General features: G+C 49.5%; 1 protein-coding gene across 4 annotated transcripts in view; it reads right to left on the bottom strand.

The window, feature by feature from the left end:
* Positions 1-7,328: 7,328 nt before the first annotated feature.
* APLP2 (amyloid beta precursor like protein 2) overlaps positions 7,329-25,841 on the bottom strand; it is a 76,646-nt gene continuing 58,133 nt past the window's right edge. For 2 of the 4 annotated variants that reach the window (XM_029074576.2, XM_029074574.2), the window contains 10 exons: positions 24,313-24,443; positions 22,812-22,886; positions 21,442-21,600; positions 20,592-20,720; positions 15,591-15,690; positions 15,021-15,194; positions 11,813-11,895; positions 10,555-10,629; positions 10,045-10,200; positions 8,757-8,858 (listed from right to left, as the gene is read on the bottom strand). In XM_029074576.2, coding sequence (XP_028930409.1) covers positions 8,757-8,858; positions 10,045-10,200; positions 10,555-10,629; positions 11,813-11,895; positions 15,021-15,194; positions 15,591-15,690; positions 20,592-20,720; positions 21,442-21,600; positions 22,812-22,886; positions 24,313-24,443 — 1,184 coding nt within the window. Of the gene's footprint in view, positions 8,859-10,044; positions 10,201-10,554; positions 10,630-11,812; positions 11,896-13,783; positions 13,820-15,020; positions 15,195-15,590; positions 15,691-20,591; positions 20,721-21,441; positions 21,601-22,811; positions 22,887-24,312; positions 24,444-25,841 lie in introns of all 4 variants that reach the window. The other 2 variants (XM_029074573.2, XM_029074575.2) reach the window with 2 other exon arrangements.

Consider the following 25,841-nt stretch of genomic DNA (forward strand, 5'->3'; position numbering starts at 1 on the left):
GAGTTGGCATGGAAGATTTCTGAGCCCTGGGCCAAGTGCTGAGAAAAGAGAAAAATTGGACTTGGTATGTAAAATGGCTTTTTTTTTTGGATATTTTTATTTGTGTGGAGGGCAGTAGTAATGGTACTTGTTAAGTATTTCCTATGTGCTAGGTACAATAGTAGATAGAAAATGATCAGGTTGGACACAGTCCCTCTCCCAACATGGGGCTCAAAGAAGGGGGGAGCAGGATTTAATCCTCATTTTCCAGATAGGTAACCGAGGCAAAGAGAAGTAAGTGACTTGCCCAAGATCACACAAGCAGTGAGCTCACTGTGGTCAGGGAATGTGTCCACCACCTCGGGTATATGGTACTCTCCCAAGCACTTTGTACATTGCTCTGCACATAGTAAGCACTCAATAAATCCGATTGATTGATTGAAGGGGTGGAGCTGGGATTAGAACCTAGGTTTCCTGACTCTAAGGCCCATGCTCTTTCCACTAGGCCACACTCTCAGTCTAGACTATGTCCTTTCTCAAAACCTCTCTCCCAGAGCCTCACACCACCTTATTCCCCCCTCTAGACTATAAGATAGTTGTGGGCTGGAAATGTGTTCCAGAAGCAGTTTTGCCTTGTGAATAGAGCAGGGGCCTGGGAGTCAGAAGGACCTGGGTTCTAATCTCGACTCCACCACTTGCCTGTTGTGCGATTTTGGACAAGTCACTTCGCTTCTCTGGGCCTCAGTTGCCTCATCTGTAAAATGGGGATTAAGACTGTGAGGCCCATGGGGGACAAGGACTGTGTCCAACCTGATTAACTTGTATCTACTCCAGTGTTTAGAACAGTACCTGGCCCATAGTAAGTACTTAACAAATACCATAAAAAAAGTGTCCACCAACTGTTATATTGTACTCTCCCAGGGGCTTAGTACAGTGTTCTGCACATAGTAAGCGCTCAATAAATACGAATGAATGAATGAATGAATGAATGAATGAATGAATGAATGGGTCTTTGCCTGACAGAGGTTTATTGGCCTCCTCATTGAACAGTGGCAGCTGGTCCTCTCCTTTGCAGCTCAGCATCAATCTGGCTCTGGGAAAGAAATCAAAGCTGTTCTTGAGTTTGTGGAACCTAAGAAACAAGGAGGTTCTGGCAACTTTCGCCCTCTGTATTCCCAAAATGGCCACAAAACTCTCATCCAGGGATACACGGCTGCAGAGACCCAGCCCCAAAGTGCTTGTATACAAGCTGTAATTTATTTATTTATTTGGGGCATATTGTCTGTCTCCCCTCTAGACGGTAAGCTTGTTGTGGGCAGGGAATGTGTTCATTTATTGTTATATTGTACTCTCCCAAGTGCTTAATACAATGCTTTGTACACAGTAAGCACTCAATAAATATGATTAATTAATGAATGAGTGAATGAAAGAGACAGGGAGGTGCACTAGTTTGTTCTGGTTGGCAAATCAACCTGCCTGGTCACTTTACTGGGACCCTGTGCCTCTCCAATCAATCAAGCGATCGTATTTATTGAGTGCTTACTGTGTGCAAAAGCACTGTACTAAGCGCTTGGGAAAATTCAACAGCAATAAAGAGAGACAATCCCTGCCCACAACAAGCTCACATCTCTCCTAGGCAAAACCAGGAAGTGAACAAAGGATCTCCAGCCAGAGAGATCCTTCCATGCCCCTAAGAGAGGGCTAGGCTGTGGGGAGGGAGCAGGAGATTCAAACTGAAGCACAGAGAAATTAAATGACTTACCCAAAGGAATGCAGCAGGCAAGTGGCAGAACTGGGGTTAGAAACCTGGACCTGGGCTCTTTCCCTTGGTCATTCTCCTTCTACTCCCCAGATCATACTCTCCCAACTCTGTACTTTCACAACCAGTTAGATGGACTCACCACATCCAACTTCTACCCATTCATTTACAGAAGACTGTGAGCTTATGTTGGGCAGGGACGGTGTCTGCTCTGCTTTTATTGTATTGGTGGACTTGGAAAGAGAAGCAGCGTGGCTCAGTGGAAAGAGCCGGGGCTTGGGAGTCAGAGGTCATGGGTTCAAATCCCGGCTCTGTCACTTGTCAGCTGTGTGACTGTGGGCAAGTCACTTAACTTCTCTGTGCCTCAGTTTCCTCATCTGTAAAATGCAGATTAAAACTGTGAGCTTCATGTGGGACAACCTGATTTCCCTGTGTCTCCCCGAGCGCTTAGAACAGTGCTCTGCACATAGTAAGGGCTTAACAAATACCAACATTATTATTATTATTATTATTATTATCACTGGAAGTTTTTGAGGAGTGAGGAGATGGATTTAGAACAACATTTTAGAAAAATGATCAGGGAAGCAGAGTATAGTCTGGATCGGTGAGAGGCTGGAGGCAGGGAAACCAATGAGGAGGGTGAGACAGGAGCCTTAAGTGGGACTTGAGGAGCCCATGGACCAGTATGAGGTTGTTGGAATGGAGAGATGGGGCGGAATCGGGAAACACTGGTTTTATGTGGTGAGCTGGGCTGACCTCAGTGTGTGACCGTCCACTCACCTCAGCGTTTTCCTCTTGGAAACCCAGGAAAGAAGGATTTGCCCCGTTTCTGGCAGGAGATGGGTGGGGCAACTTTAGGGAAATGCCCCGAGGGTGAGGGTAGACCCGGGTTGCCCAGAACAAAGGGCTTGAGAAGCAGGAAGTTTATGGCAGGGGCAATTCAGGCTCGATAAGTGAAAAACTCAGGAGGAAGGCACTGTGGGAATTCCGAGTCCCTGTAGTCAGGATTGGGGTGACTTCGTTTATATCTGGAAGTCACCTGACCCCTAAAGAGGGCTAAGTGGGACCCATCCCCTCCAGCCCTAAAACTGAAGTAAGTCAGAGCCTCAGTGGCATAACCATGGTGACCAAAATCCAAATACATAGCCCAGCCTGGGGTTCTTCCCCTTCTAGACTATCAGCTCCTTGGGGCAGGGAAGGTGTCTACCAACTCTATCCTACTGTACTCCCCCAAGCACTTAGTACAGTGCTCTGCACAGAGTAAGCACTTGATAAATATCATTGATTGCAAGAGAAACAGCAAGACATAAGCAGTGTGGCCAAGTGGATAAAGCATGGGCCTGGGAGTCGGAATGACCTGGGTTCTAATCCCAGCTCCATCACGAGTCTGCTGTATTACCTCAGGCAAGTCATTTCACTTCTCTGTGCCTTAGTTACCTCATATGTGAAATGGGGATTAAGGCTGTGAGCCCCATGTGGGACAGGGACTGTGTCCAACCAGATTACCTTATATCTACTCAGCATTTAATACGGTGCCTGGCAATTAATAAATGTTTAACAAATACCATTTTAAAAGAAAAAAAAAAGGGAGGTACAAAAGCTCAATGTGGATTTATCTCCCCAAACTGTTATATTGTACTCTCCTCAGTGCTTAGTACAGTGCTTTGCAAGAGCTCAATAACACAACTGATTGATTGCAAAGCCCCAACCCACCCATGGTCCCCCAGGGCCTTCTGCATCGTGCCCTAGGGACTGTCAGGCTGGAAGCAAGCTGGAGCTACCAGGAGCTGACGGGCAGACCAACCCACATTCCTATCAGGTTGGCGGGTGAGTCATACAGAGGCAGAAACCCGATGAGTAAACCTCTCGGTGTGAGTATCATAAAGGCAATAATAATTCCGGTATCTGTTAACCGCATACTATGCACCGACCACTGCATCGAGCTCTGGGGAAAATACCACATATCACAAAATACTCCTATACTACAATATACTCCAAGATTACTGCTTTCTCCAGCTCCTCCTCCAAACTCCAGGGAATGATAATTGGCCTATTCTTTTCAGAGAATATGTATTTCACATGTTCACCTAGATTGTGAGGCCCCTGAGGACAGAGACCATGTCAAGTAACTACCTGTGTAGTCTCTCCCAGCACTGAGTACAGAGCTCTTCACACTGTAAACATTTAATAAATACTATTAATTGCTGGCCGTGTGTGTGTATATATGTATTAATTAATTTATATATATCAGAGAAGGGAAAGGGCTGTGGAATTCCTTAGGAGCAATCATATCCAAAGCCATGAAGATGCAGGAGCAGTTGCAGGACCAAATATGGATTATCCCAGGGAATAGTCCCTATTTCCCAGGGAAGACTGTGCATGGGATCCCACGTCAGACTGGGGCCAGAAAAGGATGGGGAAAGGAAGTTTTCTTTCATGTTTTTACACCCCTGAAGGGTCTCCCTCCAGATAAAGGGTGAGAAACAGGGGAGAAGCCAAGCTACACACTGGACCTTTTTGGTTGCTTTATGGGTAGAATGCCTGCCTTGGGAAGCATGCTAGACTCTAAGCTCGTTGTGGGGAGGGTATTTGTCTGTTGTTATATTGTACCCTCCCAAGTGCTTAGTACAGTGCTCCTCACACAGTTTAAGCGCTCAAGAATGAATGAATGAATCCTGCCTGTTCAACCACTTCAGGCACCCTGGAGCTGTAGGCTTTATGGGGCCACTGAAAGCAGCCCAGGTGGCGTCCAGCTCCACTAGAACTCAGACAGGAAATGCCAGGATTTCCTCACACGGGCTTGGAGCTCCTGCTCAGTGTCTTGGGGTCACACTGGGCTCCAGAGATTAGTTGTCCTTACCTAGGGGACTTAGTGGTTGCCGATGACTTCTCCCCCTTCAGCTGGAAAAGCAGCTTGGCCTCATGGATAGAGCAGGGGCCTGGAATAATAATATTAATGATGGCATTTGTTAAGGGCTTACTATGTGCAAAGCACTGTTCTAAGCGCTGTGGGCATAAAAGGTGATCAGGTTGTCCCACATGGGGCTCACAGTCCTCATCCCCATTTTACAGATGAGGTAACAGAGGCTCCGAGAAGTGACTTGCCCAAAGTCACACAGCTGACAAGTGGTGGAGCCTGGATTCGAACCCATGACCTCTGACTCCCAAGCCCGGACTCTTTCACTGAGCCACGCTGCTTCCAGGGCCTGGAAGGCCTGGGTTCTAGTCCCAGCTCTGCCACTTTCCTGCTGTATGACCTCGGGCAAGTCATTTCACTTCTCTGAGCCTCCATTACCTCATCTGTAAAATGGGCATTAAGACTGTGAGCCCCATGTGGGTCATGGACTATGTCCAATTTAACTTGCATCTACCCCAGCCCTCTGTTTCCACCATCCTCGCCTGAGTGCACAGGCCCTGCAGGAGAATCACTGGCCCACCCCACCATCTGGATGGCCCTTCCTCTCCGTTATCATATAAAACCCAGTTTCAGTTGGCATAACGACTATAACTGTGGTATTTGCTAAGCACTTACTATGCGCCAACCACTATACTGAGCGACGGAATAGATACAAAATGATCAGATCCCACATAGGACTCAAGGTCTAAGTAGGAGGGAGGACAGGTATTGAATCTCTATTTTGCAGATGAGGAAACTGAGGCACAGAAGTTAAGTAACTCGTCCAAGGTCGCACAGCAGGCAAGTCACACCAGGCTTTAACCCTCTACCCCATTTTCTCTTTGGACTAATGTCACTATGTTGTCTTCAGAACTCCCTCAATCTCAGAGATCCTGAGGGCGGGATCACTCCTTGGGCACCTGGTCTCACCCAGAGGAGGGTGGAAAAGGTGTCTAAAAGTGACCCTCATATTGGGTCCTCTACCTATCCCAGGCCACCTATATACTCTTTCCCAGTGCTTAGTACCATCTTCTGCAGACAAAGGACTTAGTAAATATTCTTATCGTGGTATTTGTTAAGTGCATATTATATGCCAGGCAATGTACTAAGTGCTGGGGTAGATATGAGATCATTAGGTCCCCCATGGGGCTCCCAGTTTAAGAAGGAGGGAGGACAGGTATTGAATTCCCATTTTGCAGATAAGGGAACCGAGGCCCAGAGAAGTTAAATGACTGGCCCAAGGTCACACAGCAGACAAATGGTGGGGTCTGGAGTAGAGCCCAGTTCCCCTGACTTCCAGCTCCATGCTCTTTCCACTAGACTATGATGCTTCTCTAATTACTAAGAATTATACTGATAATAGTAATAATTAGTTATTACTACTAATGGGGCAGGTTCAGGTCAGCTCTGGAGTCTCAGGTAAGCACCCAGCTTGGAAACCTTGAGTTTCCTGGGAACTGCCTTTTCGGCTGACCCACCGTAACCCCCTTCCTTTCAGGAAGCTCATAAAGTGGGTGCACTCTGTTCCGGAGGGTCATAAATCCTGGCTAGGCAGAAACCTTGGAAACAGAACAGGACTTGGGCAAATTTGAGTTCTGTGCCCTTTGGGATGGCGAGAGCCAGGGGCGGGGGATTTGAAACTAACAATAATGGCATGGGTTAAGCACTTACTGTGTCTAACACTGTTCTAAGAGCTGGGGTAGGTACAAACGAATGAAGACGGACACAACTCTTGTCCCTGTGGGTTAACCACCCAAGCAGAGCACTGAACAAGATGGAGACAGCAGACTCCATTACAGGGCTGGGCGGCCCCAGGCTCTGCTATTGGGTGCACCACTGGCGCCCCCTGGCGGTGAGAAGGCTACCCCGCCTGGAACCTCATTCCTTGAGGAGATGGAAGCCAAGTGGAGACTACAAAGAAAAATATCTTCCAAAATTCAAGACTCAATTTTTTTTTAATGGTACTAAGTGCTGGGCTAGAGCCAAACTAATCTGGTTGGACACAGCCCATGTATCACATGGGGCTCAGTCTCAATTCCCATTCTACACACGAGGTAACAGGCACAGAGAAGTGACTTGTCCAAGGTCACAGAGCACCATTCTACACGTGGGGTAACAGGCACAGAGAGGTGACCGGCCCAAGGTCACAGAGCAGACAAGTGGCAGAGCCGGGATTAAAACCCAGGTCCTTCTAATCCCGACTCTGCCCCTTGTCAGCTGCGTGACTGTGGGCAAGTCACTTCACTTCTCTGTGCCTCGGTTCCCTCATCTGTAAAATGGGGATGAAGACTGTGAGCCTCACGTGAGACAACCTCATTCCCCTGTATCTAGCCCAGCGCTCAGAACGGTGCTCTGCACGTAGTAAGCGCTTAACAAATACCAACATTATTATTATTGTTATTGTTAATTCCCAGGCCCAAACTCTATCCACTAGGCCACACTGCTTCCGCTTCTTAATCCCATCTTTCTCCTCACCTGGCTTGACTGCCGCTGTCCTACGACAAACACACAGCTCCGTGAGTCTCCCAGCTCCCCCTCACCGTTGCCCAGGTGAGGGGAAAGAGGTACCAACATCAGAACATTTAGCGGTACACACCGTCAGCCTTTCGCAACAACTATCGGAAGTGCTTTTATTTATCACGGGAGGAGAGAGAAGGAATTGCGGTCCAGATTAAATACGAATCCAGTCAGGAGTCTCTATGGAAGTTAAAGTGTTTATTGATGTGTTTTAAACTTTGTACATTCCCCACAGACCACACTAAGGAGTTTGCAGGTTAAGTTAAATCTGTGCATAGTGGGAGAGACATGGATGGGGGAGGGGAGGAAACCAAAGTCACAAGAAAATAGAAACAAAAAAAATACACCACAGGTTACCAGAACCTCCAGATTAAAAAAAAAATTAAAAGCCATGAACATCAACATCAACTATACAAGCATTACAAAGACAGGATGGCGGATGGAACAAAAAAGCTTCACTGCTCTCCATGGTGTCTACAGATCCAGTTTTCCGTAAGAGACTCAGTACCCTCTTTTCAAACAAAAGTAAAATCCCATGTTCCCTTGCTCTCCCCCATTCACTGTCCTGTTCTCTAGGTGGAACAGCTGGTGACAAGGATCAGAGGGGTAGGGGTCGGAAGGGGAGAGAGGAAAAAAACAAGTGCCTTTGAGGCAGAAAGACCAAAGCTGAATCTGGGGTAAAGAAAAAAAAAATATTGGACACTAGGCGGGTGGGGAGGGCGAGCTGGAAAAGCCCAGTGGGCATTGGAAGAGGCTCTGCCAGTGACCCCAATATAGGCACCTCTCCAACTCCGATGGTTGGAGTGGATTTAGCGGGGAAGCCGCTCTGCCCCCCTCTCCCCCAACCCGCAAGCCGCCCCAGTCTGGGCACATCATGCACCTAAAGGCCCTTGGAGCGAGAGGCTGCAGGAGGCTTTTAACTCCTTGCTGACCGGCCCAGCTTGGAGATGCCGAGGGGTCCGAGCAATGGGCGCTCCAGACCTCCAGAAAACAGGCTCTCGGAAGAGAAATGAAAAAGCAGCACAGCTTTTTGCTTCCTTGGTCAAGCGTCATAGCTCCTATTCCCACTGCATCTCGTTGCGACTGCCCCTAGTTCATTTAAAAAAGGAACACTGCTTTATAGAGAAAAGCCAGAATGAGAGTTGAACTACGAGTGGGTTTGTTTTGTTTTTTATAATGCAGTCGATACAAACGACCTTCAGATATAAGCGGTCTATTGGAAATGAAAAAAACAAAAAACAAAATCAACATCTTCCATTTAGAGGGAGCTCTTGTGAGACGATACAACAGAACTGGATTTCCAGATTAATTTAAAAAAAAAAAAAAGAAAAGCTATCAGTCAAATATCTGCAATAGATCGATTTTTTTCATTTAAGAAGATTTATATATCATATATCGTTATATTATCATTTTTCACCCATTTAAAAGAATGGAAATTGCAACTCTACAGTAGTACTTATAGTCTTAATGATCCAGGAGTTCTGAATGGAAGATGAAGTCCTCTCGGAGCAACTGTTGGTCAGTAGTCAATCCAAAACACTGGACCACTCTCGGCCCGCCTCTCGCCAGCCCCTTCCCGTCGGGAGGAGGGCTGCCCCTTCTCCTTCAAATCTGCATCTGCTCCAGGTATTTGTAGGTTGGGTTCTCATAACCGTGGTTCTGCATCTTGTTCAGGTGGCGCTCCTCTGGGGTGAGCATCGGGTCAACCTGGGGGGCAGAGTGGGGCATCGCTGTAAGTGTTGGAGCTAACCACCGCCTAAGGCCCAGCTGAGCAGGGATCTAGTAATGCCTATCGATCATTCAATGGTATTTACCGAGAGCTTAGTTTGTGCAGAGCACTGTACTAAGCCCCTGGGAGAGAGCAGTTACCACAGAGATGGTTGACATGATCCCTGCCCACAGGGGGCTAACAGTCGGGGGGGGGGGGGGGGGGAGGGACGACACTGACATTTCAGATATGTACATAAACTGTTGTGGAGTTGAGGGTGGGGAGGATATCAAGTGCAGTAGTTGTGCTCTTGGAACAGGCAGTAATTTTTTTCTGCATCATTCAGCCAGCCGGGGGGGGAATGGAGATTGTGTTTGCTCAGCCTTGGTGGTGTCTTCAACTTGTCCATGTCTTTTGCTTGTTTTTTTCTTTTGAGAACCAAGGATATTTAATACGGGGGGAAGGTTGGAAACACCACATCTTCCCCTCCTGCTCTTGGCCTCACTCCTCTTGCCCTCGAGCCCATGGGTTCCTCCCGCATCTTCTTCCCCTAACTCATTCCTTCCTCTCCCACGCTGGGGAACACTAGCTACAGCCCTGGGCGAGGCTGACACAGGGATTGTCCTCGCGCTAACCTGCTGGAGAAACACCCCGGCCAACCCCCCTGCTCCAGGGCAGGAGGCTGCAGGCTATGGGTTAGCGCCCAGGTTCCAGCCCAGGCCAGCATTCAGATTGCTCATTCACATCCTTTCAAAGGGAAGTCACTCGTGTGGAAGCTGCCCTGCCTCCCCTTACACACATTTTCCCGTTCTTTCACTTTTAGAAAAGCGTGGGCTTTTATAAGCAGAGTCCTCCTGACTATAGCCTGAGCTCTCCCAATCAATATTGAAACGACCGAGCTTTCTATTCCCCTACTCCAAATGAACCTCCTAATTTCATTTTGAGGTGGGAGGCAAAGATTAGTGCCTCGTTAACCAGGCGCTTGATTAACTGTTAATACAGTGCTAAGCACTTAGTACTGTGATTTGCTCATAGTAAGCGCTCAATAAATAAGACCCGAATGAATGATTCTGATGATCTTGTATCTTCCCCAGTGCTTAAAACAGTGCATGATACATAGTAAGCCTTTAATACCACATATTATCATTAACATTATTACGACGTCAGGACGACAGGCTCACTCACCTCCACGATGCCGTGGCTGATGGTGCCGTACTGCCTCTTCCGCAACATCACCAGACTGATGACGATGACGGTAGCGATGGCCACGGCGATGACCAGCAGGCCGATGAGGGCGCTGCTGCTCAGGCTGAAGTCCTCCCGCATAGACGCCTCTGACTCCTGAAAGAATGCCCCCGGGGTGCGGGAGACAGAGGTGGTTTAGATTCTCTTAGTTTCCGAGTTTCCCGCAATGCCAACCATCCAGGAGGCACTTGGTTCCCACTGGCCAACAGCGACTCGATTTTGAACAAGAATTTCAAGTTCGTCCCTAAAGCCCCAGAGGGCTGGCCACAGCCCGCCTATCCCAAAAACCTTAAGCTATCAGGGTTGAGCAAAGAGTTGCCGCCTTGCTCCACGAGGACTCCAGGTAGGCCTGTGCCTGGCTCAGCCTCCGAGAGAGGCCACTCCAGCGGCCAAAGTGGGCGCAGCCTCATTCCAGGGCGAGGGGCACCGTTCCTGGGGAGGAGTACGTACCGGCTCGTCCACGAGGCCTCCGACTCGCTCGGCATTGAAAATCATTTCCTTAACATCCAGGGTCTCATCGATGACCTGAAACAATGAGCAGGGGTGGGAAGGGGGAATGTCAGCAGCCAAGCTTCCCGCAGCTTTGCCCGCACAGACGGGAAGAGGCAGGGAGGGCCAGGCTGGACGAGATGCAAAAAGGCGTTGCTTGTCTTCCATCCCCGCTGCATTTGCCCTGCACGTCTCCTCTCTCACTAGCTCTCCTGCAACAGTCTGCCTTCCCCGCTTCCAGGCCAACCTTCTAGGGGTACCACGTTTTTCTTCACCCTCCTGCTTCTCTGTCCTCAATCAATCATATTTATTGAGCACTTACTAGGCGCAGAGCACTGTACTAAGTGCTAAGGAGAGTACAAAAGAATCAGCAGACCCATTCCTGGCCCATAAGCTCGCTCACAACTCCCTCCTTCTGCACATTAGACCACAGGCCCCCACGCCACTCCCCACCCTAAAGTTCAAATTTCACCAAAAAAAATCCCCCCAAATCTCTCAGCATCTCAAGCAACACCATCCCTCTGGCAAGTCTAAGGGAGGGGAGGCGTCTCCTGGTTAATCTGTACTAACCAATTGCCTAATACACTGCATCAAGTGGGCGCTCAATAAATGCTGCTGCTGCTACTACAACAATGGACCCTAATCCCTCAGTTCAGCCCTCCAAATCCTCAAGGTGGGGAGAAAGAAAGGGATGAAAGACTCTTGCAGGAGTCCAAATGGCTTGTGACTAGCAGCCACTCGATTTGGGAATCAATCAGGTGATCAGCCATGTGGGGCCCACGCCCTAGATGCCAAGTCTAGGTTAATCCTCAATCAACACCACCCAAAAATGAAATGGTTCTCTGGAAAGGTGAGGCGAGGCAAGCAGGCGAGAGGGTGCAAGTCTGGAGCCAGGAACGAGGCCCGGCCTTGGGGGGTGGGGAGGGGCTCCAACTTCTGAATTGTCCGGCGAGCATGCGGCCATCCTGGGCTTTGGCTCCCCTCCTTCGCAGGTAAACTCCTTTTCCAGAGACAGGTCCTGCCACTGCTGCTACCAGGGGCTGCGATAACTAACTCTTCAGTCTGATCGGAGCCTCAGAGCTCACATAAACACCCTGCTCCACACGGGTCATGGATGTTTGACTGTCCAACTGTAGAGCAGCTGGAAACCGAGCCCCTGGCTTTTATTACGTTCCGGACCGAGGGGTTCTCGGGGAGGGGAGAGAAAGGAAAATCTCACCACATTCTCATCCACTTTGCTCTTGCTGTTGATGACCTTCTCCTCAGCACCGATCAGTCCATTCAGATCCGCCATTCCAGACCCTGTGAGGAGAAAGACCCGCCATGAGGGTCCGGCAGTGAGCCGGCCCGATTCCCACCCCAGGGTGGCAAGCCCGGCCGAGGTGGGCACCCCTGCACCCTCACAGCTGCTGCCCGGCACTCAGCAGCTGCTGTTTTCTCCAGGCACTGGGAAACAAGGCGAGGTGGTGGGTGATGGAGGCGCTTTAGGGTGGACCGACATGGGTTTGATGGAAGAAGGGAGAGCTAATCATGTCACTGGGGGGAAAGGGGAGTGGAAGATCAGATCGGGAGTGTCACTCTGGAGGGAAGAGGAGAGGAGAGATGAGAAGGGAATTTCACACCACAGGTTAGGCCCAGAAGGACCAGGATAGCCTGTTTGGAATGAGATGCTGGGGCATTTAGGCAAAGAACCCTGCCAACAAGTCCATGGGATAAGAGCTTCCCAGAGTAGAAGACAGCGGCCGAAAGGCTGCAGAGCACGGTTCAGCTTTGTGGTTTAGAACCTGGGGATATTAGATCACTGCCTTATTATTATTCCAAACACCTTGCCTAGAAAATGCATGACACATTAACTGATTGCATGGGGGCCAAAATGGGTGCCTTTTCTCCCAAGTTTGCCTCTGGAGGAAAGATCATAGGGGACTTGGCTCCAGGCTGGGTTTAGCCAGGGTGGGTTTTTGTTGTCTCAGGAAACAACTTCTCCACGCTTCCGTTCGCTGGGAAACCAGCGCCGGGAACCTCACTGCCTCAAGCAGGGTCCACCAACGCTGTGATACTGTGCCCTCCCAAGCGCTTAGTATAGTGTTCCGCACACAGTAAGTGCTTAAATACAATTATTTATCTTATAGCTACCTCAACACTTAGTAGGCTGACTGGTACATAGAAAATGCTTAACAAATGCCATTGGAAAAAACCCAAAAAACACAGGATTCCCTGGCTAAGTGACTCCCTGGGGAGCCCAGAGGAGCCACGGTCAATCCATCTCCCTCCAAATCTACTTCTTTCACCCCAGTCTCAAGACTAAAGCAAGAAACCCAGGAATGTGTTTCATGTCAAAAAGGGGAGGGGGGGGGGGGGTTGGGATCGGTGAGACGACTGAGAACAGAAACTACCAACTTTCCCTTCCACTGAAGCAGGTCACCCAGCACCTTGAGCTGGGTGCTGCTACCCCACAGGTTTAAGATGGAGCCAGGAGACAAGGCTGGAAGCTCCTGGGGGGCAGGGATCGATTGTGTCTACTAACTCGGCTGTACAGTGATCTGTAAGCAGTAGGCGCTCAAGAAGTAATAATAATGTTGGTATTTAAGCACTTACTATGTGCACAGCACTGTTCTAAGCGCTGGGGTAAAGGGTAATCAGGTTGTCCCACGTGAGGCTCAAAGTTAATCCCCATTTTACAGATGAGGTAAATGAGGCATAGAGAAGTTAAGTGACTTGCCCACAGTCACACAGCTGACAAGTGGCAGAGCCGGGATTCAAGCCCATGACCTCTGACTCCCAAGGCCAGGCTCTTTCCACTGAGCCACGCTGCTTCTCTACTACTGAAACTACTGAAAGTACTACTAAAACACACCTGGCTCGTCAGCAAGTTTCCACCTCAACTAATTTGATACTTGTGGAAAACATGCCCGGCCCCAGGACTGCATTAGATCCATCCGCCGAGAGGTCTGGAAGAACCCAAGCGATGTAGAGGCAGCACCCCCAAGTGCAGGTGGGTTGCGGGGTGAAGATCGGGTCACCTTATCCAGTACTATGAGTCGAACGGTACTCATTTGGCCCAGCTCAGCAGCGGGTGACCAAACATGAGGTGAAAATCAAGGGAAGTGATGAGGCTGAAATGACGCTACTGACACACTGAGAGATGGGACGGGGAGGGATGCTTGCAGGCAGCAGCAGCTCAAAAACCAACCTTTTTTCACGGGGTGGTACAATTCCGGCTGATTGTCTAGCAGAAGGGATGGGGAAGAAACAGAACAAAAAGAAAAACACAAAATAGCAGAAAAGGAGATTAAGAGAAAGAAAACGACTCACTCGGGATTCCTGCCTGAGGTGTGTTCACCATCTAAAAGGTGCATTGGTTTGCTAGTTTAAAAAAAGAAAACCCAACATCTACAGTCATCCCAAAAAATCATTTCTGGAACTTCCCCAGCAACAAGTTGGGAATAAAACTAAGCAAGACAATCACTGAAAAATGTAGCAGAGAAAGAGAGAGAGAGAGAGAGAGAAAGATTTGAAGTCATTCAGGATGCAGTAACAAGATCCTGAATTCAAGAGGTGAAATTTCCCCAATGCAATAGACACCGTTTTCACAGAGTAAGGGTAGCTTTCGGCGGTGATTCAGCAACAAGAAGGGATAGGATTACAATTGGAAGGCAGCTTGAGGAAGGGAGCCAAGAGACCGGGCTTCCAGTCCCAGCTCCACCACAGGCCTACCGTTTAACTGTGGACAAGTTACTTAACCCAGAGAGGCCCCATTTTCTGTAGACTGTGAGCTCATTGTGGGCCGGAAACCTGTCTGCCAACTCTGTTGTACTGTACTCTCCCAAGTGCTTAATACAGTGTTCTGCATAGTAAGCGCTCAGTAATTACCACTGATTGACTTCCTCATCTATAAAATGATTAAGATAGACTATAGCCTTGTATCCACTCCAACACTCTACAGATACCCTGATTCTAGTTATAGTTAGCCAAACATCTGCAACTGTGCGTCAGTCAATCGTATTTATTATGAGCACTTACTGTGTGCGGAGAACTGAACTAAGTGCTTGGGAGAGTACAATATAACAACATGAGACATATTGCCTGCCTCAGAGGGTGAGCGAGTCAACTCTAGGGTCTTGAAATCTCTCAACAGAGGCACCAGCAGAGACAGGATAGGTTGCTTGGGCTTCCGTGAGGCCCTCTTGCACGTTCTGTTTCAGACCGGAGTCCGCCTCCAATAGGGTGCTGCAAGCGCAGAACCGGGTGGATACAAACAGCCAGCCCTCCTCAGCTAGAACCCGGGGTAGGCCCCAATAGGACCACACCTCCCCCATACTCTGTCATCTCCAGAGGCCCCCGGACCCTCAGGGATCCCCCGCTTTCCCTCCCTCCATCTCCCAAATAGACCTCACTCCCGTAAAGCCAAAAGGCTGGGCCAGACTCACCTTCATTCTCTGGAGCGGCTGGGAAGGTTTTCACCTGGAATGGGCGGAAAGGTTTGCCTTCCACCAGGGGGACCTCCTCGCTCTCCTCGGAGCTCACCCGGACATCCACCGGGGACTCCGAGATGGACGCCGTGAACTGGTCCATGTCGGCCCGCTGTTCTTGGAGCAGCTCATCTGCAAAGAGAGAGGGGGACTGAGGCCGATCCCAGGGATAGATCGGCGGCTCGGGAGTCGCTCGTTTCCTCGCAGAGAGGTTCGGGCTGCCAACCCCTCACCGTGTGAACGGGAAAATCACAATTGGGATTTGCAGAAGGGAGGGGGTCAGAAAGAGAGGGATGCTGCGTCCTCCATTATAAGGTTGGCAAGGCAGGAGACGCTTCCTCACCAGCATTTTCACCGCAGGGCCGTCTGGGCCCAGGTCAGGTTCCTGATCATTCCCAAGACGCCTCCACTACGAGAGCTCCGGCTCCAAGCTTAAGCCCGCTCCCCTCCCAGCCACTGAATCACGGCACAGGATCTCCCCTCCCAACACCTCCCGGCTTCCCCACTCGCACATCCTGAGGCACCCACCGATTTCCTCCTGGATTTCCTGGGCCACATACGGAACTTTATAGAGCAGAGACAGGCTTTGGTTTCTCCTCTCTTCAATCACATGGAGGTGGGTCATCACCTGTTGGGCAAGTCTGATTAGAGGCGGTCCAATCCCTCTTCCCAAACCACCTCCAATTCATACCACAACCCTGCTGGTTGGGGCAAGATCAAAATGCCCACTTCCGGGACCACAAGTAGTCCTGTCGGCCTGACCATCTTTATGATCGACACCCACACATACCTAAGTCTTGGATTAAGGAAAAGAACCTGCTTGAACCACAGCTCAGGGAGCCAAGAGGCTCAGAGAAACTCTGTTGCCTGACTCACTAGGCCCAAGGCATATATATATTTACCTGGGGGGTATAAAGAAGCCAGCCCAACCTTGCCAGTCTCCCCTCCATCTACACTGTAAATTCGTTGTGGGCAGGGACTGTCTCTTATATTGTACTCTCCCAAGCACTTAGTATACTGCTCTGCACAGAGTAAGTGCTCAATAAATACAATTGACTTAGTCTAGACTATTCTGCTCATGATGGGCAGGAAACATGTCTACCAACTTTTTTGTACTGTACTCCCCCAGTACAGTGCTCTTCAAATATTAGGAGCTCAATAAATACCATTCAACAACTGGACTCTGGTTTCACCTCCCCTACCCCAATCGAGATGAGAACGCCAGGAAGGTGAGCAGTGAAAGGCCACTGTGTGCACTGAAGCACCCACGTCAGCAGCTTCCACCTTTCGACGTGTGTTTTTTTTTTGTGGCATATGTTAAGCACTTACTATGTGTCAAACGCTGTACTAAGTGCTGAGATAGATACAAGTTAATTAGGTCACAAACAGTCCCTGACCCACTGCCTGGGCCATAAAAGTATAACATAGAACCATGAAATTCACAAAGCAAGCTTGTTGGGAACCACCAGCCTGAGCCCAAATAACCATACCAGAACAAGTCTACCCTGGAAAACTTCCGGTATGTCATCCCTTCCACCTGAGTCAACTAGAAAGCCTTTTTTTTTTAAAAAGCATAAAATCTTATAAGCTTGCAATTAATGGGGTAACGCTTTGTCGGTCACCAAAAGAAAGCTTGGTGGGCCTACGGTATTTCATCGGGTGCCCAGAAGGAGGTGCCCTGAGCCGGGGCATCTGTAACTGTCTCCAGATCAGGTTTAATTGCCCTCAACTCACCTTGTTAAACATTTTGCGACGGTTCCAGAATTACGCGGGGTTAGTGCTGCAGAACCTGAGGAAATCTACTGCGACATCAACACTGTGCAATTCTACTGGCAACAGGCCCAGAATAGTGACACATTGGGGAGACAGGGGAGGCAACAGAGGAGGAAGAGAAGAAGAGGAACTGGGGCTCGGGAATTTTCAAAAAAGAACAGGAGAGTCAAGGAGGGAAAGGGATCACCGTCTCATCCAGACAGGGGATCAATCTCTTTCAGTTAGACTCCTGGGGGTTTTGCAGCTATGACCTGCCGGCATGTTCAAGGAACGGTAGCCTGAATTTACTAGCTCCTATCGCCAGAGGGAACTCTAACCTAAAGAATCACAGGCCCTGAAAGTCATTAATTTGAAGGGTCCAACTGGAAAAGAAAGGAGGGCTCAATGGATCTGCTTTTATTATAGCCTCCAGTCTCTTTGACCTTTAAAAGCAAAGATGAAAGCAATTTAATTTTACATTCGCCAGTCCGTCAATCAAGTAAATAGATGGAGAAGCTCAAAGTGCGTCGAAGAAATCCGGCAAATGGAAATTGAGTCTCGCCAACCTGCGGTCTCGGCATGTTAATGTGTTGACACTGCTCTCCCCCAAATGAATTAAGGGGCTGTTTGGTATATGGTTCACACCCTTGCTGCCATCAGAGTTTGGTGGCGGAGAATTAATGTCCCAGATTCTAAATGGGGATATCTGACTTCCGTCTGAAGATGATTCCCAAATCTACATCTCCAGCCCTGACCTCTCTTTTTCCCTGTGGTTTCGCATTTCCTCCTGCCTTCGGGACATCTCTACTTGGATGTCCCACTGACACCTCAAATTAAACACGACACCTCAAATAAAACACGTCTAAAACTGAACTCCTTACCTTCCCAACCAAAACCTGTCCTCCCCACTTTTCTCTTCACTATAGACTATCCTCCCCGTCTCACAAGCCCGTAACCTTGGTATTGTTCTCGACTCATCTCTCTCATTCCACCCAAAAATTCAATGTCAACAAATCCTGTCGGTTCTACCTAGACAGCATTGCTAAAAATCCACTCTTTCCTCTACATCCGAACTATCACACTGAACCAGGCACTTATCCTATTCTGCTTCGACTACTGCATCTGCCACCGCTGCTGACTCCTCTCTGACTCCTGACTTTCCTCACACTAGTCCATACTTCACTCTGCTGCATGGATTATTTCTCCACAAAAACGTTCAGTCCACGTCTCCCCACTCCTTGAGAACCTACAATGGCTGCCCACCCACCTCTGCATAGAACAGAAACTCCTTACCAATGGCTTTAAAGCACTCCATTAGCTCTCCCCATCCCACCTCACCTAACTCTTACTACAGCCCAGCCCACACACTAGCCTCCTCTGGCACCAGCTTACTGTGCCAGACCTCATCTCAACCCCAACCTCATCTGTCTCACCACCAACCCCTTTTCCACATCCTCTCCTGAGCCTGCAACTCCCTCCCCCTTTATACATCCTAGACCACCACTCTTTCCACCTTCAAAGTACAGTTAAGGTCACATCTTCTTCACGAGGCCCTCCCTGATTAAGCCTTCTTTTCCCCGACTCACTCTCCCTTCTGCATCTCTGCACTTGGATCTATGACCTTTGGACACTTGATATTCGCCCCACCCAATTCCATAGCACTTATGAACATATCTTTAAATTATTTATTATATTCATTCATACTAATGTCTGTCTCCCCTTCTAGACCGTAAGCTCATTATGGACAGGAAACGGGTCTGCTAATTCTCTTGAATTGTATTCTCCTACGCGCTTAGAACGGTGCTCTGCACGTAGTAAGCGCTCAATAAATACCATTGAAGGGGCACTGTGCCCAGGCCTTACAACACCACCCCACTATCTGGTTTCTACTTGACAGCGCGGTGCAGGATTTTGCTCTAGGCAGCTTTGGCAGGCTGCTAAATTACTGAAGATAAAGGCATCAGGTCCACGGTCTGCCAGAGATTTTCCTCAAAATGGGAGATTTTTCTCTCCTATGTGTTTGGCTCTCCTTTCCGTTCTGGCTGCCAGGTGACCCATTTTTTGATGGTGAATTTACAACACCAAGAGAAAGCTGGGAAATCCCACAGATCCAGAGGCCAGGTAGAGGCAAGGCTGAGGCCTCGGCAGAGCCCCATAGAAGCCTTGGCCTGGCATAGCGAAGAGTTTAAAGAAATGTTTGAATGAGCCAGGCTCTGAGTTTGCCAACCTGCAAGCAGGATGTGGCCAATCACGTGGCAACTGCGTGTGTCTGTGTCTCCATCACACACACCACACATGCACGCACCTTCTGAAATGGACCCCGAGCGAAAGTTATTTGGAATTTTTAGAGATTTTTTTGCAATCTTATTTCCCTTCGGACTGTTGATCAATTCCAATCTGGCCCAACAAATGGATGGATGTCAGCTATCAATTCTCTTGACTATGAGCTCGTTGTGGGCAGGAAATGTGTCTCTTGTTGTAATGTATCATCCCAAGCGCTTAGCACAGTGCTTTGTACACAGTAAACACTCAATAAATACCACGGAATGAATGAATGCCTTTGATAACCACTCACTACAAAAGCCTGCCAGCCCTCACTGGGTCCACTGTCTCACCCCCAGCCTCCCTCACAATGAGTCAAAGTCTAATAAGGTTCGGCCTCTCCACTGCAGGGCCTTCTGGAACGACGGGACCAATTCCCTTGAGGACACCAGACGAGGCGGACAGGTGGGAGACGCGTACCAGCACGATATTCTGAAGGAGGCTGGCCCTCTGGCTAAGCTGGTTTCCAAGAAGGAGTGAAGGAAAATACAAAACAGCGTCCTCACTGCGCTAGCCTGAAGAAGAGCAGCCCGAAGTAAAACCTTATCTGCCCATCACCGCACCCTTCCATTTCAGAGGAGCCAGCTGCCAGCCACTGGACAGAGTGTCCAGGAGAATCAGAACTCCTGATTCAGAATCAGAACTTCAGAACACAGAAGTAGCAGTGGCTCAGTGGAAAGAGCCCAGGCGTGGGAGGCAGAGGTCATGGGTTCTAATTCTGGCTCCGCCACTTGTCAGCTGTGACCTAGGGCAAGTCACTTAACTTCTCTGTGCCTCAGTTACCTCATCTGTAAAATGGGGATGAAGACTATGAGCCCTACATGGGACACCTGGTTACCGTGTATCCCCCCCAGCACTTAGAACAGTGTTTGGCACATAGTAAGTGCTTAACAAATACCAACATTATTATTATTATTATTATTGTTATTATTATTAACTCCACCCAAATGAGGCCCAGAGACACCGGAAGACTCCGACCCGAAAGAACCCACGGGCGCGGCAAGCCAAATCATCTATTCTGCCAGGCGCCTTTGATTAAGGAAGTGTTCCATACGTGCCAGCGAGATTCCAGGTGGCGCCCTGAGTCGGGAGAAGCTAGACGCCTTGAGATTAAAGCACTTCTAAGAGCTGAATTGGAAATTGGCCTCTCCCAGACAATCGTGAAGAGCTTAAGACTTTCAGCGAGCTTCAGGGAACCGACCGTCTGAACGGAAGGTGCTTAATATGCAAGAGGAGTCTAGGCAAGCTACGATTAGCATCCTCGCAATGAGCACCCGGCACACTAAATATGCCACTAGAAACTAAAAGCCGTTGTTGTCGACGCAAGGACATCAAACTCCTTGGCCCAGGCTACAGAGAGTCAACCGCTTAGCAGTCAGAAGGAAGAAGAGCCGCAGTTTCTGAGAACCACTCCCATCTTACCCTGCTTTGCTCAGTATAAAACGCCTATTGTACCTGGGATTTCATCTGGGCGGCCTTTTCTGGGTCAACAGCTAACACGTGCTGGTAGTGACGGATGGTGTGCAGGCGGTCTTTGTTCTCGGCCCGGACATACCGCTTCAGGGCCTGGAGGATTCGGTGAGGCTGCGGGATTGAGGGGAAGAGAAGTTCCAGGGAAATTGGAGAGCCAGGAAGGAAACAGGCGGGACTTGTTCGGTCACACGGGGCATCCAAGGCTGCTTGGAAGACTATACCTTTAACCCCTCCAGTAGGGATTACAAAAGCTCCAGCTTGCCGAGTTCCCATGCAATAGCTCTTTGGAACCCGACACCCCTAGGGGACCCATGCGGGGAGAGAGGGGGAGCATGGGGGTGCCTGCCACAGAAAGGATGGAATTTCAAGCTCCGACAGCATGCCAATGGAGGAGCGTAGGAGCGGGCCCAAAGCCAGGCAGGCAGACTCTCTCACCTGACCCGAAGCTGCTCCAGCAGGCCCAGTGGGTGAGCTGTTTCGACAGGCTCTCCCCATACCCCCAAGCTTACCCCTCAACTCCCAACCCTACCTACCCCAACTTCTCCATTTGTCTGGATCAGAGCTGGGAGCTTTCCTCAGAGCCTGCATCCCCAGAACACCATTGGCCCCAAGGGAAGACTGACCCTGCTCACGGCACTTATGTACACATCTATAAAATATATAGTATAAATTATTTGTTTCTATGAGTGCCTGTCTCCCCCCTAAACCAAAAGCTCACTGTGAGCAGGGGACGTGTCTCCCAACTCTGCTGTGTTGTGCTCCACCATCTGTTTAGTACAGTGCTCTGCCCGCAGTAAGCGCTCAATAAATACCGTTGAGGACGGTGACTCACCCGCGGAGGGTCCGCCTGCAGTGCGGCCAGGTAGTTCTCCAGGGCCATTCGGCGGCGGTCATTAAGCATGGCTTCCACGCGAGCCAAGTGGGTCTCCACTAGCTGCTGCTTCTCGCTGGCGGCTTCCTTCTCCAGAGACTTAACCATCGCCTGGAAATGCTGGCGGGGAGAACAGGAGGCTTAATTCTCTGATGACAACAGGCAGAGATGGGAAAAAGGATAGCCAGCACGCACAGCCGGGAGCCTGGGGTTGTCGTCTTCCTTTAAATGTGTGTCTGTATAGACCAACCAAGTCACCCCAGGACTCGGGGACGAGGCAGCTTTGCCTAGAGGAACGAACGTGTGCCCTGGAATTCGTGAGGCCTGGGTTCGCAACACAGCTCTGACACCTGTCTGTTGGATGAACTTAAGCAAGTCACTTTACTTCCCTGTATCTTTGCCATTTGTAAGATGGGGAGTCGATCCTGTTCCCCTTTCTACTTAGCTTGTGAGCCCAGGACTGTGTGTCTGACCTGATGATCTTGTATCTTCGCCAGTGCTCAGTACAGTGCATGGCATATAGTACATGCTTCGATACCACGATAGACATATAAATGAATCCCACTTTCCACTGCTCCAAAAAACAGGGAGGATAAACACCCTCTTCTCTCAAGCTGCAGAGAACAGGTGAGACATTCTGCATGGCCCCTAAGTTTCAAGGCCTGGGCGGCCGTGGCCCGAGCTCACCAAGTGAGGAACTGAAGCAAAGGGTGGCTCAAATGAAAATATGCCTGTTCTCACAGTGGGGGACAGAATAATTCAGCTTTTTTAAGGCGACAGATCTATTCAAAGTGATTGTTCCATGCCAAGAAATTCTTTTTTCCCCAAAAAAAGAGTTACAAAAGCACTCCTCTACCCAATTAGATTCTATTCTATTTTCAGTTCAGGGGGAGGTCTCACCAATGCAACTTTAACATTCCAACAGCCTTACCTACAGGCGGTCCTGATTTTTCCAGAAAATGCTTGATTTTTTTGGGCCTCCTGGTTTGTCAGGAGGTTTGGACAAAAGGGACTTCTACCCAGGGAGAGAATAGACCTGAAGGTGTTAGGTGCCACCTGCCAGTTAAGCATTTCAAACAAATGCCAGCCGCCTCAAGTTACTCCTTGGCCATGGCAGAAAGATGCTTTGGTGATGAGTTTTGTTTCTTCCTAGCAGCGGCTCAGAGTCGAAAATACAAAGCGCGCGGCCCTTCGGGCCCTCCTTGTAACCCAAGCCGTCCAATAAGAGGCCGTCTCATGTTCCTCCCCAGGTTTCCGGTGGGTTTGGCTCCAACGTTCTAGTGGAAGTACTGAACGATCTCTCCCTCCCCTCAACGAGGGCCTTCTCTTACCTGAATGAGGGTTTGCCTCTCTGCCTTAGGGAGGTTCTTGGCTTGATGCTCAGCTTCTTCCCATTCCTTCTTTACCTGGAAAGACGGGAGAGGGGGCGGAGGGGGCGGAGAGTATCAAACTCTTTCAACTTCCTAAATTTACAGATGAGGTTTCTGGGGCAGCGAGTTCCTTTACCAAAGGTGTGGCTCTCAGGGCGGACCACTTTCTAGCTATTTGTGGTTTCAACTTCAACTGCGTGGGTTAAACAGCTTGACCCCGAGCGGGTGGGTCCCCCACCTAGCCGAGCTCCAGCTTTACTCCTAGGGATGGTGAAGCTGTTTTATGCCAGTGGGCCCGTTACCCTCTGGCCCTTTTGGCCACAGAAATCTTCGAGCTGGATGCCGGGGAAGGATGTTGAAAGACCGTAGAGGAGGCCTTGGAAGCCCAGGGTGTTCGTCGGGTGGCTTCTGATACAGAGAAGTTGCTTCCAAAACACACCCAAGGCCATGCCTGATGAACATCGATTAAAAAAGCAGCATGGCCTACTAGACAGAGTTCAGTCCTGGGAGTCAGAAGGACCTGGGTTCTAATCCCTGCTCCACCATTTGACTGCTGTGTGTCCATGGGCAAGTTACTTAATTTCTCTGGGCCTCAGGTACCCATCTTTAAGATGGGACAAGACTGTGAGCCCCATGTGGAACATAGGCTGTGTTTAACCTTGTATCTATCCCAGGGCTTAATACAGTGCCTTGCACATAGTAAGCACTAAAATACCATTAACAAAATAGGGCAGGGCAGGGTGTAGGATGGGAAGTGGTGGGTGGTGCGAGGGGAGAGAGTGTGGAGAAGCAGAGATGTGGCACGGCCTGGTGGAAAGAGCACAGGTCTGGGAGTCAAGACCCATGGTTTCTAATTTCAGCTCTGCCACTTGCCTGCTGTGTGACCTTGGGCAAGTCACTTAACTGTTTTGTGCCTCCATTTCCTCCTCTGGACAACTCTGTTGTACTCTACTCCCCCAAGTGCTTAGTACAGTGCTCTGTACACGGTAAATGCTCAATAAATACCATTAATTGATTATGCACATGTTAATGCCACTATTATTAATGGAGTGGAAAGAGCACAGGCCTGGGAGTCAGAGGACCCAGATTTTAATTCCAGCTATGCCACTTGTCTGCTGAGTGCCCTTGGGCAAGTGATTTAAACGTCTCTGTGCCTCAGTTTCGTCATCTGTAAAATGGGGATTAAATCCTACTCCTCCTACTTATGGACTGTGAGGCCCCTATATAGGGCAGAGTCTGTATCCAACCTGATTAGCCTTTACCTACCCCAGTGCTTAGTACAGAGCTTGGCACAGAGTGCTTAACAAGTACCTCAAAAAAAAAACCGAAGCAGCCAATTGCCTGGCCCTGCTCCCAGCCCTTTCTTCTTCCCACCCTCCCCGGAACCAATGGGAGGGTGCAAGGCTGTTTTCGTGGCCAACCAGCTGGCCAGCCAGCGGGGACAGAGAAGCAGTAGGCTTACCCGGTCCATGCGGCTACGGTGCCGCACCTCCAGCTGCTCCTTGGCCTTCTGGAAGCGAGCGTGCTCATTGTCATCTGCCGAAGTCTCGAAATACACATCCACGTCATTGGTCGGCAACGGGGTCGGGGGGACTAAAACGAGATTGAACGGGTAGGAGGGAGGGGAGTGTTTCTCCGGGGCCGAAGGCGCAACCGCCTACTGCTGGGCAAGAAGGAGGAAAAGAAGCAGAGCGGGCCAGGGGCCGGGCTCAGGTTGGCTCAGAGGGCCGGCTCTGCCAAGTCCGCGCTTGGGAATGAGGCCACAGCAACTGGGTGAGTGTGGGTGAGAATCAGCTGGTTCAGTCCAAGCTCATAGGATGATTAGCCGCTGGACCCACCACATAGGGAGTCTTTGGCCCCAGGAAGAAGGCTCCCCTTAACTGCGTAGGGGGTGGAGAGGTCATCTGCTCTCTTTGCTCTGGCTTTCCACTTTTGGGAACTAATAGAGGCTAAAGAACAACTCAAAAACTCCCATCCTGGACCACGGTCAGGTGGAGCTACTGAACATGAGCTCTAGACTGAAACCTCCTTGTGAACAGGGTAAGTGTCTACCAACTCTGTTTTGTTGTACTTTCCCCAAGCGCTTAGTACAGTGCTCTGCACACAGTCAGTGTTTAATAAATATGATTGATTGATGAATCCGCAACGCCTGGGATGCCCAGACAATGGGGTTAGTGGTCCAGGAGCCGAGTGCCTGGGTCCCCCTCCCCTGGACCGCCCCGCTACTCTTCAAGCACTTAAAGCAGGCAGATGGGGATGGGGGGAGAAAGGAGGAGGGAGATGACGTTTGCTCTCAAGTTTGAGAGTGTTGGATTCACTGTGGATTTCCTGCTCTTTGTCCTCTCATTAGCAGCGGAAATAGAGTTGGCAGCATTATATGGAGCCAACAGGTAATGAGTTTGGCTAGCCTCACAGGTAGGTACAAAAAATTTATCAGTCTACAAAATTAATCAGCTTCTCTTTCCTTCTAGGCATTACCTAGGTAGTAAAAATTTGAAGAAGGATAAAAACGGAAAAAATCCCAACACTTCATTGCTGATCAAACTAACTGCCCCAGGCAAGTGAGCATCTGCAAGATGGAGGCTGAAGACACCGAATGGAAGAGAGAGCGCAAGCCAAATGAGACCCATCAAGGTTAAAGCAGCTCCATTCCCCAAGAACCTCCAAGTTAGGTGGGAATGGTATATGGCTTTGGTTCATTTACCAGCATTATGCACTTTCAGGACAAAAAGAAAGACAAAGAAGAAAACCCTACTGGCAGACTGAGAGAAGCAAAACCCCAGCTCTGTTGTGGAGGCGAGCCAGTGACCCCAGTACACTTGATGACAAGCTGCAGTGACAGGACGACAAGCACAATACAGCTCTTTCAAGTTCACCAACATAAATCAAGCTCTTTGGGCCAGTCTTTAACTGACCCTTTCCCGTTGACCGTTTCTGTTACAGCCCACCGACCCCAGGCCGAGTGACTGCATCAGCTGAAAAAGGATTGTG

This window comes from Ornithorhynchus anatinus, chromosome 11, assembly GCF_004115215.2.
Source record: "Ornithorhynchus anatinus isolate Pmale09 chromosome 11, mOrnAna1.pri.v4, whole genome shotgun sequence".
In the NCBI taxonomy this organism is placed as follows: Eukaryota; Metazoa; Chordata; class Mammalia; order Monotremata; family Ornithorhynchidae; genus Ornithorhynchus; species Ornithorhynchus anatinus.